General features: G+C 35.5%; 2 protein-coding genes and 1 long non-coding RNA gene across 6 annotated transcripts; 1 reads left to right on the top strand and 2 right to left on the bottom strand.

The window, feature by feature from the left end:
• The first annotated feature begins 4,734 nt into the window (after positions 1 to 4,734).
• On the top strand, positions 4,735 to 8,293 carry MEE23 (FAD-binding Berberine family protein). Its single transcript, NM_129032.5, has 3 exons — positions 4,735 to 5,386; positions 6,915 to 7,401; positions 7,515 to 8,293. Exons 1-3 carry the CDS (start codon positions 4,896 to 4,898, stop codon positions 8,133 to 8,135), a joined length of 1,599 nt encoding a protein of 532 aa, NP_181025.1. The 5' UTR covers positions 4,735 to 4,895; the 3' UTR covers positions 8,136 to 8,293.
• AT2G08685 lies at positions 7,548 to 8,085 on the bottom strand. The gene has a single exon (NR_140389.1): positions 7,688 to 8,085. It is a non-coding gene; the product is annotated as an other RNA (long non-coding RNA).
• MEE22 (maternal effect embryo arrest 22) lies at positions 8,229 to 13,693 on the bottom strand (the record flags this gene model as incomplete). Of its 4 annotated transcripts, none has more annotated exons than NM_179906.3 (8): positions 13,424 to 13,677; positions 13,222 to 13,336; positions 11,790 to 12,943; positions 10,237 to 11,519; positions 9,988 to 10,118; positions 9,148 to 9,875; positions 8,933 to 9,045; positions 8,229 to 8,838 (listed from the first exon to the last, which is right to left on the bottom strand). In NM_179906.3, the coding sequence occupies exons 1-8, from the start codon at positions 13,478 to 13,480 to the stop codon at positions 8,526 to 8,528; spliced, it is 3,894 nt and encodes a 1,297-aa protein (NP_850237.1). In that variant the 5' UTR covers positions 13,481 to 13,677. The 4 variants fall into 4 exon arrangements, with proteins under 4 accessions (NP_850237.1, NP_001189679.1, NP_001324225.1 ...); NM_001202750.1 differs by adding an exon at positions 13,053 to 13,098 and having other exon boundaries at positions 8,400 to 8,838; positions 13,222 to 13,693; NM_001336527.1 differs by lacking the exons at positions 13,222 to 13,336; positions 13,424 to 13,677 and adding an exon at positions 13,053 to 13,126 and having other exon boundaries at positions 8,526 to 8,838.
• Between the last annotated feature and the right edge of the window lie 152 nt (positions 13,694 to 13,845).

The raw sequence follows: 13,845 nt of genomic DNA, 5'->3' as shown, positions 1-13,845 counted from the left end.
ATAAGTGGTTGTTCTTTTCGCAATCATAGTTGTGTTCTCCTTTGATTCCTTTTATAATGGTAGTTGATAATTGCGTAGATTTATTTTGTCCTAATTGTGTGGATTTTTTTTATTATTATTGTTGTTTGACCAGAAAACAATAATAAATTTAAATAATTAATGTGGTTTATGGCGATAGTGGTCGGCCCAACTTATCACACGTACGTAGACTTTGCATCGCATGTTTTGCTGTTACGTACCCAAATATACAATTACTAGGAATATGCGATTGCAACTAAGATATGAAACACTAATGGCAAAAATATAGAGAGATTCTCGTGGAACAATTCAAATAGGATATGTTTAACTTGACAAAGACTATAACAATAATACATATACGAAAAAGCCAAACGAAATGTGGGTCGGTGATATCCCGAGGTAGTAATCACGGACGTACTTATCATTTCTAAATTATTAATGCTATATAAATCACCCTAGAATTATGATTTTGATTTCAACTCTTCAAGTTACATTGTATTGTAGAGATAAAGAACCACACACAAAATACTCTCCCCAATCACTGTAAAACAATCAATACACGTTTACTTAATTATTATTCGTTTTTAAGAGACTAAGAAACTTCTTATAGTCTGGTACTGAAGTTTTCTAATAAAAGTTAGAAGTCCTCTACAATTATTCAATAGTTTTTTGCACATAGATTTTCCAAACTACTAAGAGATAGAGCATTTGGAATTTATGCCCGAAAAGTTAGAAATCTCTACAATTTATATTTAGTAATATTAGATGAATGGGACAAGAGAGGAACCCCATTTTGAGTTGCCAATTTGCCATCATGAGTCTTTATATCTTGTTGTTTTAGACATTATAATGAGACATTAATGTTAAAGTAATGAACAAACAAACCCAAGGCTGTCAAGGGGACCCCAAATAAAAGACCAGGCCCAATAGGCCACAAACCCATACATCAATTTATTATCTAAAATTAACCACAACTTTAAAGTTTAAACCAAGCTTCAAATGTAAGCCATGAACTTTTCCGATTAAGCAATTAAAATCAATCTCTATAGATGAGCCATGCCAAAAAAAAGTTATAAAGAGAAGGGCAATTACACATTTAAAGGTGCTCAACCTATCGCAGAATCCATAAAGATAAACTAATTTACCAAAACGAACCAGAGCAACCCAAATAGAACATTATTTTTAAATGACTAGACTAACAGTCTTAATTGATAAGTGGTCGCATTGTTTTATTACAACACATCTTTCTTCACTATGCTATAAGAGTAAAATTAAATAATCACCTATTTAGTATTTACCACCAAAAAAAAAATGTTACATATAAATTCTCCTAATATCTTTGATGTTTTATGCTAAGTCTTACAATTTTACAGTTTTAAATTTAAACTGAATATATGTCCCCAAAAAATGAAATATTAAACTAAGCCTTTAAATTGAGCTCAGTCACTTGGGCTTGGCAATTTGTTCACCAAAATAATAATAGTGAAGCCTTAAATAAAAGACTAGGCAAATGTATAAAGGCCCATTGGGTATGCCCATTTTATCAACCAAAACAATATTAGATTTTTAAACTTACTTATTTTAAGCCAAAATTATTGAAGAATGTTTTTAAATTATATCACATTCTACTACTGAAGATTTTTGTCACCATGTTGTTTTTCAAATATACATCATCTATATGATTATTTAGGAAATTCACCCTTAAATATAACTGACAAGACAACAAAATCAACAAAAATATAGAAACCATTATATATATTCAAAACATATTTGGTGAAGGAAAATTTAGTAAATTTTGTATTAAACAAATGTATGTGTGAGGCTATATATATTGGATGGCCTTGACCGAGTTGTCGGATCTACATTAATTTCACCTTTTACCCAAAAAAAAAATGTCGTTACCATTTTCTTTCAAAAACTTACTTAAATTATATACATTTTCGTATGGTTGAATAAGGAGCAAATATTGACCAGTCATACCGATTATAAATCTTCTCAGAAGATAAAGAGACATAGTGGTATTAATTCTTCTTTGTCATTTCCAGTTTTTTTTACAACATAGCTGAACAAACAGTGTGTGTAAGCGTTTAGTTATTATTGCAATAGAAAAATTGAAAGCAGAGAAGGTGGTAGGTGTGTAATTGTAATTGGTCGCTAATATTCTATAAATAAAAATTAAGATCAAGCTTTTAGAGAATATTTTATTTCAAATATCATAGATTTTACATAAAGTTGGTAGACTTATTTTTTTTTCTTTTTGAGTTTGTTTCAAATTATACATATGCTCATTCAATTATTATGGAGGCTCTCTGCGCGTACAAAACGAAAAAGACCCATATAAAATAATATAAGTGGTTTTCCTGGACTTTCTGTAATGATCAAGTCCAAATGTTACTATTTTTGATTCATTATTTCACATGATTTTTTTTTTTCGCGAGCGTAGTTTATTTTTTCTACATTTTTTCCTTCAATTCTGTCCAAATTAATTTTAGGGTCCTTCATGAATCACACATTCACACCCTATGAATTTGACACATTTTTCTTTTTTTTGAAAATCTTGTGCTTTTGCACATCTCAGACATGATACATGATACATCCTTAGGAGTTAGGGCTGGTCCAGACTATATCATGATAATAACATAGTTATGATAATGCGAATGTGAATGTTCGACCATTAGCATTTTTTCCCACTCAAGTGTAATAATGAACGGGCACAATCCCAAGTTGATCCCTATCATTTATGCTTATAAAATTTCATCAAATATCAAGGCAAAGCATGCAATAAATAAGTGAAACATATTACGGAAAATTTAGTAATTAGTGATTTTATGGTTAGCATTAGGATTCAAAATATCCTAATGCAAAACGGACGGACGACCCGTTTGGTGAAAAGTGCAGTAAATTAGTGATTTTGACTTTGACCGGGATGGAAAATTGTTGGTGTCTTTAGTTGATTTTTCAATTTCATTTTACACTAGAGTCAAAATAGCACTGAATTTTTTTTTAAAGCAAAAATTAAATATGAACAGTGTACACTTTTTAGTTTTTACATAAGATATTATATAAAGTTGAATAATATTATGCGGAATTTGGAAAGAATCTGTTTAGTAGACTTTTAGTTTTGGTTCAACTTTTCTTTTTTCGTCTATATAGTCATTAGATATATTTGATTCAATTTTATTATATGTGTGTATAGCGTGTGTGCATATTGAAACTTTGAAGCAAGTTTGAGTCTTTAGACAATCTCACTTTGTTGCTTTTAAGCTATACATAGCTCAGAGTCTCAGAATACCATCAATCACACCACTTTCTGCAATAATTCGTTAACCTAAATCGAAACCAAAAGTAAAATAAAGATGGTTGTTTTGATTCTAGCGAGGATGAAACTGAGACCAATCACATTTTACATGTATTAAGAAACTAAAAATATTTATAGGTCATCAATGGTTATCGATTTTAATATAGTTTTAAGATTATAATTTTTGGTTTTTGAATTTTAGATTTTGGGTTTTAGATTTTCCAAAAATAAAGATATATATAAAAAAAAATAGGAAGAAAAAGTCACGTTAATATTGTTAAGGAAAAGCGAAAAACTCAATTTGAAAACTCAATTTTGCTATTTTTTACTATTCATAATACTCATCAATTTTTTAAAAAAATGAGTGTGTAAAAAATATAAGTAGAAAAGTCAAAACGGCATTAATCTACTAAAACTCACTTTTAGCATCCGTAATTATTTTACGAAAACTTAATTTAGTTCAGTTTTTTCTGCTAAAGTTATTCAATTAATTATTTTGTGATTTTTGTGTCATACCAATCAAGACCAAAAACAATATAAAAATTAGTAAATATTCAAGTCCGTAATTTTTGAAATAGAAATATTTATATTACACTTACTCTTTTGGTTCGTCAATATTGTCGAGGTAATAAAGCGTAGGGTATAATGTATGTGTAGATTTTTTGATTGCCTAGTCAAAGGGTAACCGGTTAACAAGGAAGATTATTAGTTACTACAATTCTAGGACAGGAGAGAATGTATTTAGGCTTCACGCCACAACTACTGAAGATAGTGGTGTCGCTATCTTTAGATGTGATAAACATAAAGTCGTGTCGGTATCCTTGAAAAGTTGAAATTAGTGCGTATTAGCATTGTTTATCCCTAAAGGCACATATATATTGTTCCTTACTTTCAAACGACATATATTTCTTCAGAACCTTTTGCTATAATATGTCTGAATAATCATTACAATATAGTATATACACACAAAACTTATTGATACTATGCATTCTCTTTGGCTATGTTGGAAAATTCACTTGCATGACTTGTATAAACTTCTAAGTTATGCATGCGTTTTAAATAATCAAGTTACTACTATAAATTAAGATACAGGTATGTATAGCAATTAATTAAAAACTAATTAATACAGTTTAGTAATGAATAATGATATAAACATTATACAGTACAGTGTCGCTGTTTCAGTAATGATATAATATTCACATCAGATTTACATGTAAAGATTCAGATCATAGCAAATTAGCAATGAAGTAAAGGACAATGCAAGAAATTGACCAAATTACTTGAATATTCTAATAATTCATTTCTTTTCTTTTTTTGGTTGGCGAAACATATATATTTGGTTACGTTATATGCTTAAGGGATATACTGCTTATTTTTCAAGTAATCAAAATATAAAGATAGAATTATAGTAAGGAGATAAAAGTTGAGATTTTAGTAATAGAATAAAAATAGTAATGAAGTAATATTTACACCAACTTTACGTGTAAGCCATCCCCACACACACATCAACCTCCTATATAAACCTAAACACATACCTCAAACAACCAAAAGCAAAAACCTCATCGACATAAAAAGAAAAATGGCGTTTGCGATATCAAAGCGAAACGCAACCTTGTTTCTTGTAACGCTACTACTAATCTCCGTTCCATTGTCTTCCTCCACGCTACAACAAGATTTCGTGAAGTGCCTTGTCGACAACTCCGACGTCTCCTTCCCCATAACGGCGTCGTTTTTCTCACCGGACCAAAACGCTACTTTGTTTAAAGAGGAGCTTGAATCAACGGCACAGAATCTCCGTTACTTGACGCCGTCAAACCCGAAGCCCGTGTTCATATTCGAGCCTTTGTACGAGACGCATGTCCAAGCAGCGGTCGTGTGTGCCAAGAAGCTTCAGCTTCACCTCCGGCTACGTAGCGGTGGTCACGACTACGAAGGGCTCTCGTTTGTTGCCGAGGACGAAACGCCGTTTGTGATCGTTGATTTGTCGAAGCTTAGACAGGTTGACGTTGATTTGGACAGTAACAGTGCGTGGGCTCATGCTGGTGCTACCATCGGAGAGGTTTATTACAGGTAACGCTTACGCATGATTATATATATATTTCCTTGGTCAGATTTTTGAATAGTAAAAACAAATTAATTTGACGCATAATTTTTTATGGCGAGATTATTCTTTAATTTTTAAGTAGGATGATAATTACTGATTTTGTTTGGTTAGAACTTATTCGCAATATTTTTGACTCCAAATAGTAACGGAAGTTTTGACGTCTTAGGCTAAGTTTTTCTTTTCCCATTGCCTATTGTCTATTGCCATTTGGGGAAACCTTTTTTTGTTTTGCTAACTTTATTCGTGGATTCCCTAAAAACGTCGGTTAAAGGATGACTTGCTTTTTCTACTTTCGTTACTAGGCTTGGGCACGAAGCGAATATCCGGAAAAAATTGTACTATTTGTTATTCGATTCGTTTTAATCGAATACTTGATTTTATTATTTGCTTTGATTCGAAACTTTCCGGATATCCGGAATTTCGAATATCCGGAATTTTTTGTGATATTTGCGGATATCCGCTTTGATACGTATAAATATTAAAAAAATCTGTAAACTATATAAGCATATCAGATATTCAAAACTTTTACTTAACATGCTTTCAAAATAAGTTATAAATACCAAACATAACCTTTGTTGTTATTACCGGTCAACAAAAATGTTATCAAACTAATTCTAAAAACTAAAACCCGATAGTTTTTAATGTCATTGATCAAAACACAACATAAAAAAAAATGATCAAACAAACATCTTAACATCAAAACATAAGGTAGCAACAATACACAAACTATTTATGATATCTATATATAGATATAACTATATATTCTGATATATATCAAAAGATACGGATCGAAGCGGATATTCGATTTTAAAAAAAACAATATTTGCTATTTGATTCGGTTTTTACGAATACTATATTTTCATATTTGCTTTGGTCCAAAATCTTACGGATATTCGGATTTTTCGAATCAAATCAAATCGAATACCGAGTCAAACCGGATCGAACGAATATTTTGCCAAGCCCTATTCGTTACAACGCATTGTGAATTTGTAGTTGGTAACATTTCTTTCATTGCTTTCAGTGTTTATTTTATATTATTATATTTTTTCTATTTTTATGACTTTTAATATATTTATTTTCCATCTATAGTTATTTTGTCATCTCGAACTCAAAACTTATTTACCCAAATGCAAAAACCTAATAGTTATTTCTTTGTTCTTAAAGTTAATATATATTTAAACTAACATTCTTTTTTATTGGTCAAATTTAGTTTATTATATATAAAATACTTTCAGTTATTCCCCCCTCATTAGCCAAATTTTAATACCCATTAGAGTGAGTTATACCAATAGATTTCATTCTTACTATCTTCTACACCTAATTGAAAAGTTAATCATAATCAATGGCATATGTAGAAATATTCCATTCGTCGATTCAATCAGAACCGGTTTAACCAAATGCCGGAACCAAACCAAAATAAAATCAAACCGATCACATGGTTGAGCTTTCGTTAATGATCCGATAATTAATCGGTTGTTGTGTCTCGGTTAACAGGATCCAAGAGAAAAGCCAAACCCATGGTTTTCCGGCCGGTTTATGCTCAAGCCTTGGCATCGGTGGCCACTTAGTCGGTGGAGCGTACGGTTCCATGATGAGGAAGTTCGGTCTCGGCGCTGACAATGTCCTCGACGCCAGAATCGTCGACGCCAACGGCCAAATCCTCGATCGCGCGGCAATGGGAGAAGACGTCTTCTGGGCGATTCGCGGCGGCGGCGGTGGTAGCTTCGGCGTGATATTGGCCTGGAAGATTAAGCTCGTCCCCGTTCCGGCGACCGTTACGGTATTCACAGTCACGAAGACGCTTGAGCAAGACGGAACTAAAGTTTTATACAAATGGGAACAAATCGCTGATAAGCTTGACGATGATCTCTTCATTCGCGTCATTATTTCACCGGCCAGTAAAACCACCAAACCGGGAAATCGAACCATCTCGATGTCGTACCAAGCTCAGTTTCTCGGAGACTCCAATCGGCTCTTGCAGGTATGATAGTGTTCAAATCCAAACTTAAGGGTCTAAATTTGAACTCTTTTATCTTTTCGGTTTTAACAATTCAAGCAATAAACTTTTAAATTTGTCAATTTCAACCCCAACAGGTGATGCAGAAGAGTTTCCCTGAGTTAGGACTGACGAAGAAGGACTGCACAGAAATGAGCTGGATCAAATCAGTGATGTACATTGCAGGTTTTCCAAACAGTGCAGCACCGGAAGCTTTACTAGCCGGAAAATCATTGTTCAAGAATCACTTCAAAGCCAAGTCAGACTTTGTGAAAGAGCCAATTCCAGTAGAAGGTTTAGAAGGATTATGGGAAAGGTTTCTAGAAGAAGATTCACCGTTAACGATATGGAACCCTTACGGAGGAATGATGTCGAGGATCTCCGAGTCAGAGATACCTTTCCCTCATAGGAACGGGACATTGTTCAAGATTCAGTGGCTAAGCACGTGGCAAGATGGGAAAGTGAGCGAGGAAAGGCATATGAAGTGGATTAGGGAGATGTATAGTTACATGGAGCAGTATGTGTCGAAGAACCCGAGACAGGCGTATGTGAATTACAGGGATCTTGATTTGGGGACTAATGAAGGAGAGACTGATGCTAGAGAGTGGGGTGCTAAGTATTACAAAGGGAATTTCGAGAGGTTGGTGAAGATTAAGGGTGAGTTTGATCCTGATAATTTCTTCAGGCATGAACAGAGTGTTCCGACAAAGATTGGTTGATGGATTTGGAGTTCCTTGTTCAATGGGTTTTTAAATTCTAATAAAGAAAATATATACACAAGATAGAAATAATATGTATTTGTGTTTTGTCATAGGGAGAATTCTACATTTTGTATTTCTATTTTTGATATATAACAATCTTTACTTATAGTGGTGTCATTTGGGTTTGCTTAACATTCTGAATTAGACACAAATCGTGTAGTGGTTTATACTATTGTCACCACAAACACAAAGCTCCAATTTTAAATAATAGAAAAAATTGGAACCTCAATGCAATCTTCATTCATATCTGCATCATCCTATGACCAAAGGAGGCAGTCAATGAAGAATCAAACAGTAAGAGACTATGTCCAAAATTTACTGCTTTTGATGACTTTTTGAACTGAGGAATCATCTAACAACATTGGTTTGTAGAAACTCAAATGCGAAAACTCGTTGTTCCTTGCTCAACAACGACAACCACTTGGTCACCACATTGACTGAACCAGATAAGCTTTGGTCGCCACTACCCGGAATCATGGTGGTTTTGTCTTGAAAGTCTATTGGGAATTTCAGCTGCAGCGTCTTCAGGAGGGAGCTCACAGTTGCTATCTGCACTGCAAAACCGGCCTTTAGTGTCGTCTCACACTGTAGAAATGCTGACAGTTTCACTCTCAAGTTTGAGATTCCTTCGTTTTCATAGCCACCAGCATCCACTCCAATACTGGAACATACAAAAAGAAAAGGAGATGAGATTTTGGATAATATTGCATCAGATTGGTCCCTTCTGTATAAAGAGACAAACTTAATAATATTACCTGCTAAGTTGCCCAAGAAGGGAGACGATTGCAACAGAGAGGTTCATTGGCAATGGCATTCCCAGCATCTTAAGCAGTGGAGCAACAATGTTCGCACTAGTCCAATCCCAAGCCTGCATTTAGATATAAAATCAAATTGGTTCAATAAACATGGAAAAATTAGCAAAACGTTATGTCAAAGTTGGAAATGCTCTTGAACTTTCTTAAATGCGCACCGTATAACAAGCAATAAGCTCCACCAATGATAGAATGTCACAGAGATTGATACTTTGATCCCTGGTCAATACACACTGGAAATCTTTGTGTGCCGGCCTAAACTCGGTCTTCTCTAGGTGGCTAGAACCCAATGAACCAGTCAAGCTTTTATGCAAAGTATTAGACTCAGTAAATTCCTGAAGAATTTCCATGAGCTTAGATGCCATAGCCTCCAGCGAGGAAGACCTGTCTGAGAATGGACACTTGTTCTTGCCTGGGTGCAATCGAGAACTGCCCTCCACAGTACCAAAATGTTTGTTTTCTAGAAACATGACAATGTATTTCAACACTGCAATTGATATGCCATGCTCACTAGACAACACCATTTTCTCTCCAGCAATGTAAGCAAAAACGTGAAGAATGGTCAGTAGCACTGAGGTTTTCTCATGACTGTACTTGTGCAGGATTTCAAAGGAAGCTTCGCAGATATATCCAATACGATCAAGTGCAGTACATATTGCCGCCAAAATAGCGCTTCCGGCCACCAATTGATCAGTTAGAGCGATTTTGTTGACGAGAGCTACATTTTCTCCATTCAGGGTGACAGGGATGCTTAAATCAGATTCACATGTTTCTGAGGATTTAACCGAAAATAATACCCGCTGCCCAGAAAGGAGGTCCTGAAGAAGACAAAGGAGTTCTTCCGAAAATCCAGAAAGCATAACTCCAGCTTCAGTATCAGCCATAACTAGACCAGAAAATTACAAGTTCAATAAATTAAAACATAAAATCAAAAGCAGATAAAATATTAGTTTTGAGAAGAAAAAGAAAAAGAAAAGAAAAATTATTTTGGGGCATACCACCACGTATATGCTTTGAGAAAGAATCCAAGCAGGAGAAAGAATCAACATTCAGAGTATTCCCAGTTTTTGTTGTGTGAACCATGGAGAAGTTATGCAGCAACAAGGAGAGGAACACACAGGCCCTTTCCCTGAAAAGAAAAAAGGGTATTTGTTAGCGCCTAGACACTAGTTTACTGATTGAGTTGAAAAAGGAAATCTATATCACCACTATACACTGAAGAAGCATCAGAAAGCAGAATATCTTACTGGGCCAAAAGGTTTTCTTCCATTTTCAAAGAAGACAAAATCGCTGGCACTGCCCACTGTTCTTTAGTAACTGACGGGCAACGCTGTAGACAATTGTTAGTAGCATGAATTATTATGATGATACTGTTCTGGTCTTCAATATTTGAAAACACAATAAAGTGTTTAAGAAGATGCCCATGCAACGGTTTCAACATGGGTGGCATTTCAACTGTCACTGAGATATTCTGAGTGTTGAGACTAGGAGATTCACTAGAAAGTATGGTCTCACGTAAATACATGCTATTACTGGCAGCCAAGTCAATAGCCCTAGCAGGATTTTTGTCCTCATTCATGATCTCACAACCCAAAAAATCTACCTGAGGAAGATCAGGGGACAGAAGCGATTCTCTAGCCATCTGGTAATAATTTTCTTCTTCCAAGTTATCCAACTCTAGCAACTTCATATAATCTGTAGCAGCAAAGTCCTCCGAAAATAATGTTTTCACGTCATGTCCAGTAGCAGTAGAGAGACACGTAGTTTTCCCAGCTATATTACCTGGAGTCTTGCCTGACTGGTTGAACTCAAGAGAATTCTGTACAATTATCTTCTTCTTACAAGAAACCCTTCTTTTCTTGGAAACTGTAATGTCAATTGCGGAGGAGCCACCTTGCCTATCAGGGGGGACCAAGGTTTCTTCCTTTTCTGAAGGCCTAGACCCAGTTCCTACAATCATGGACTGCAAGGTGCCCATCTTCTCTCCAATCGGCAAATTTTTCTTTTTATCACCAGATGCCAGATGCTTATGGGACACAACTGCCTCTAACATTCTTTTTCTTTTCCGAGAGTTCTCATGAATATCTCTCTGACACCTTTGAAGATAGTTTTCTGCCACCAAACAGAGATTTCCATTTTTACTGGTATCGGAGATCTTTTGGAGCATACTTGATTTTGTTGGTTGGATATTCGGTTTATCTTTTGCTATTTCTGCTGAAGTAGTAACAGAGAACTGCTCTCTTCCCTGTGATGCCAGTAACTGCCCATCAGAAAAAGATGTTGCGCTGGAAATTACTCCAGAACTCGGTAATTTTCTAGAGCCTCCAGTAGGAGACTCCAATTGAGAAATAGTACCTGAGACAGACTCACTCACGCCCCGTCCAGATTTAGAAATTAAGTGGGCAGACAACTTGCAAGCCTGCTCCTGATAACCTGAGCTGGCTACCAATTTGCATCTTGCGTCAGAATGCTTTTCACCATTACGGTTCTTCTGTGAATTTAGCGTCAGCAGTTTCCTGCATCCTGTAGCCTGCATAGCAATAAGATGAGCATAAGGAGACTAAAAAGGAATTAAAATAATCAAAAACAGCAACGTATAAAAGTGGTATGATGCTGTAAATAAACCATGTTAAGATAAAGGTCACTATTCCAAATATTAAAACATTTTTTTGGGTTGTCATCTTCTATAGTCAGATTCACCTTCTATGTATCAAATTTCATAACATGTCTATGGTCATCAAGCCAATTTTCAAATAACGATAAGGAGACAAAGTGTACAAAAACTATGGCAGAAACAAACCTTTCCAAGGCCAGCTGTACCTTCAACGTCTGTTGAAAAATACTCATCCAGTAGATTCATGCGATTCGTAAGACTACCGAACTCCAGTTTCAACCGACCTAGCTCTTCGCACTGAAATTCCCTTCGAAACTTTTCAAATTTAGCCACTGTTTGGGAGTGTTTTGCACAATTTCTCTCAAACTTCATCTTTTTTTTCAAAAGCCTCATTTCAGCCTTTTCCAGGTCTCTGACTTTCTGAGGAGAAATAGAGTGAGTCTTGATGGATTTCTGGGAAAGTGAAAGCTCATGCACTTGTTTCTTCAAACCTTCAGCGACTAATTGCGCTTCTTGTAACTGTTGAGTCAGATCATCAGTACGAGATTTCCAGTCCATGGCTGTTTTTTTATTCATCTCAAGGAGCCTTATCTTCTCTTCCAGCTTTTCCGAGTTTTCAGCAAACTTCACTTGGCTACTAGCGGTCTGCGATTCCATTTCTTTCTTGAGCTCTTCATTTCTTGCTCTAACGATTTCAAACTTCTTAGACACATCTTCTGCCAGCTTCATCTGGTCCCTAGCTTTTGCACTCTCCATATCTGCACGTTTTTTCTCTTTCAGTGTCTTCTGTTTTTCAAGCTCAAGCTGCTTTTTTACAGTCTCAAGATTGGAGGTCAAAGTAAGTAAATCAGAACTAGTCTTATGAGCTGAATTTCTTAACACCTCCAACTCCGAAAGATACTTATCAGCTTTCTTTTTCTCTGATTCTGCTTTCTTCCTCTCTGACTCTGTCTTCTGTCTCTCACTAGCAAGAAGATTTTTAACCAGACTTATTTCCCTTTTTACTTCAGGAATATCTTGCTCGATTTCCTCATCTTTTACTATCAGAGCCTTTGCCTTGTTCAGTTCCTTAAAAGCATGTTCCCTCTCTTCTTCAGAACTATCTGCCCTTAATGTTTCTTTCTTAAGGAGATCCCTCAGTTCATTGATCTCCTTTTCTCGACCAGAAGCTTGATCCTGAAGAAGCTTTGTTTCTTCACTTTTTTCTTTAAGGTTCCGCTCCAGTTTTTGTTGCAAAGACACTATCTCAAACTTCAAACGAGATATTTCTTTCTCCAAAGATGCTTTCACAGTTGAACCATTTTCCTTAGTATCTCCGTCAGTCGCCATCTCCCCAAATTCTGTAGGATTCAGCAGATAGACCAGTAAAAAAATCAAAATTAAGATTTGGAACTGTAGTAACAACAACATCTTTCCAACCAAGCCACAAAGCCCAGTTTTAAAGCATACCATAATTCAATCATAATCGCCAAAGAATCATCAATTGGAGAATTAGCTACATCAAATCAAAGGCATAACAATGGATCATGTACCATAAACAAAATTAATCAGTAACAGAAACACAACACATCAAAAGGGAGCGAGCTAATCTCTGCCACAAGGAGTAAAAGGAACTTACTTCTCTCGAGATTGGATTTTTCAGCATTAACATTTTCTATAGCCTTCTGGAGAAGAGTTACTCCTTCTTTAAAAGCATCTCGCCTCTTCTTCATTCCTATGTACTTCCCTTGCCACTGAAATACAATCAAAGGAAGACGAGAATAAGATTTCTTTGAAGAAAAGCACTAAACAACATAAATGGACAAAAATCGAATACATACAGCGAGGCAGCAAGGGTTTCCTGAAGCTAGCTCAGGTGGAGCATTGGTCGTCGCCATTGCCAGGAAAATTATTCCGATTGTGGAATAAAATCTCACATAAATTGAAAATTCATCGCCATGAGAGTGAGGGGGAGAAACTAATAGAGAACGAAAATCAAAAACCCTAAACCCTAATTTTCAGTGAGCAGAAGAAAGAAGGAAGAGTGCAGTCAGTTTGAGAAGAAGGAATCGAGGAGGAGTCAGATTAGACCTCGAGCGATTTGGATTTCCGGGCGGGTCGGTGAGTGAGTGTTGATTTTATTTCTTTACCCAGGCCCAGCCCAATAACGATTTTTTTTAATTTTTAGTTTCTCTTCCCATATTTGGTTGTCTTTTTTAAACTTCGGATATTTATTGCAAAATGTCTGTCAATTCAAGAAATA

The sequence above is a fragment of the Arabidopsis thaliana genome, chromosome 2 (assembly GCF_000001735.4).
Source record: "Arabidopsis thaliana chromosome 2, partial sequence".
Taxonomy (NCBI): domain Eukaryota; kingdom Viridiplantae; phylum Streptophyta; class Magnoliopsida; order Brassicales; family Brassicaceae; genus Arabidopsis; species Arabidopsis thaliana.
Note: the sequence above shows the minus strand (reverse complement) of the source record. Positions and strands in the feature narration are given on the sequence as shown.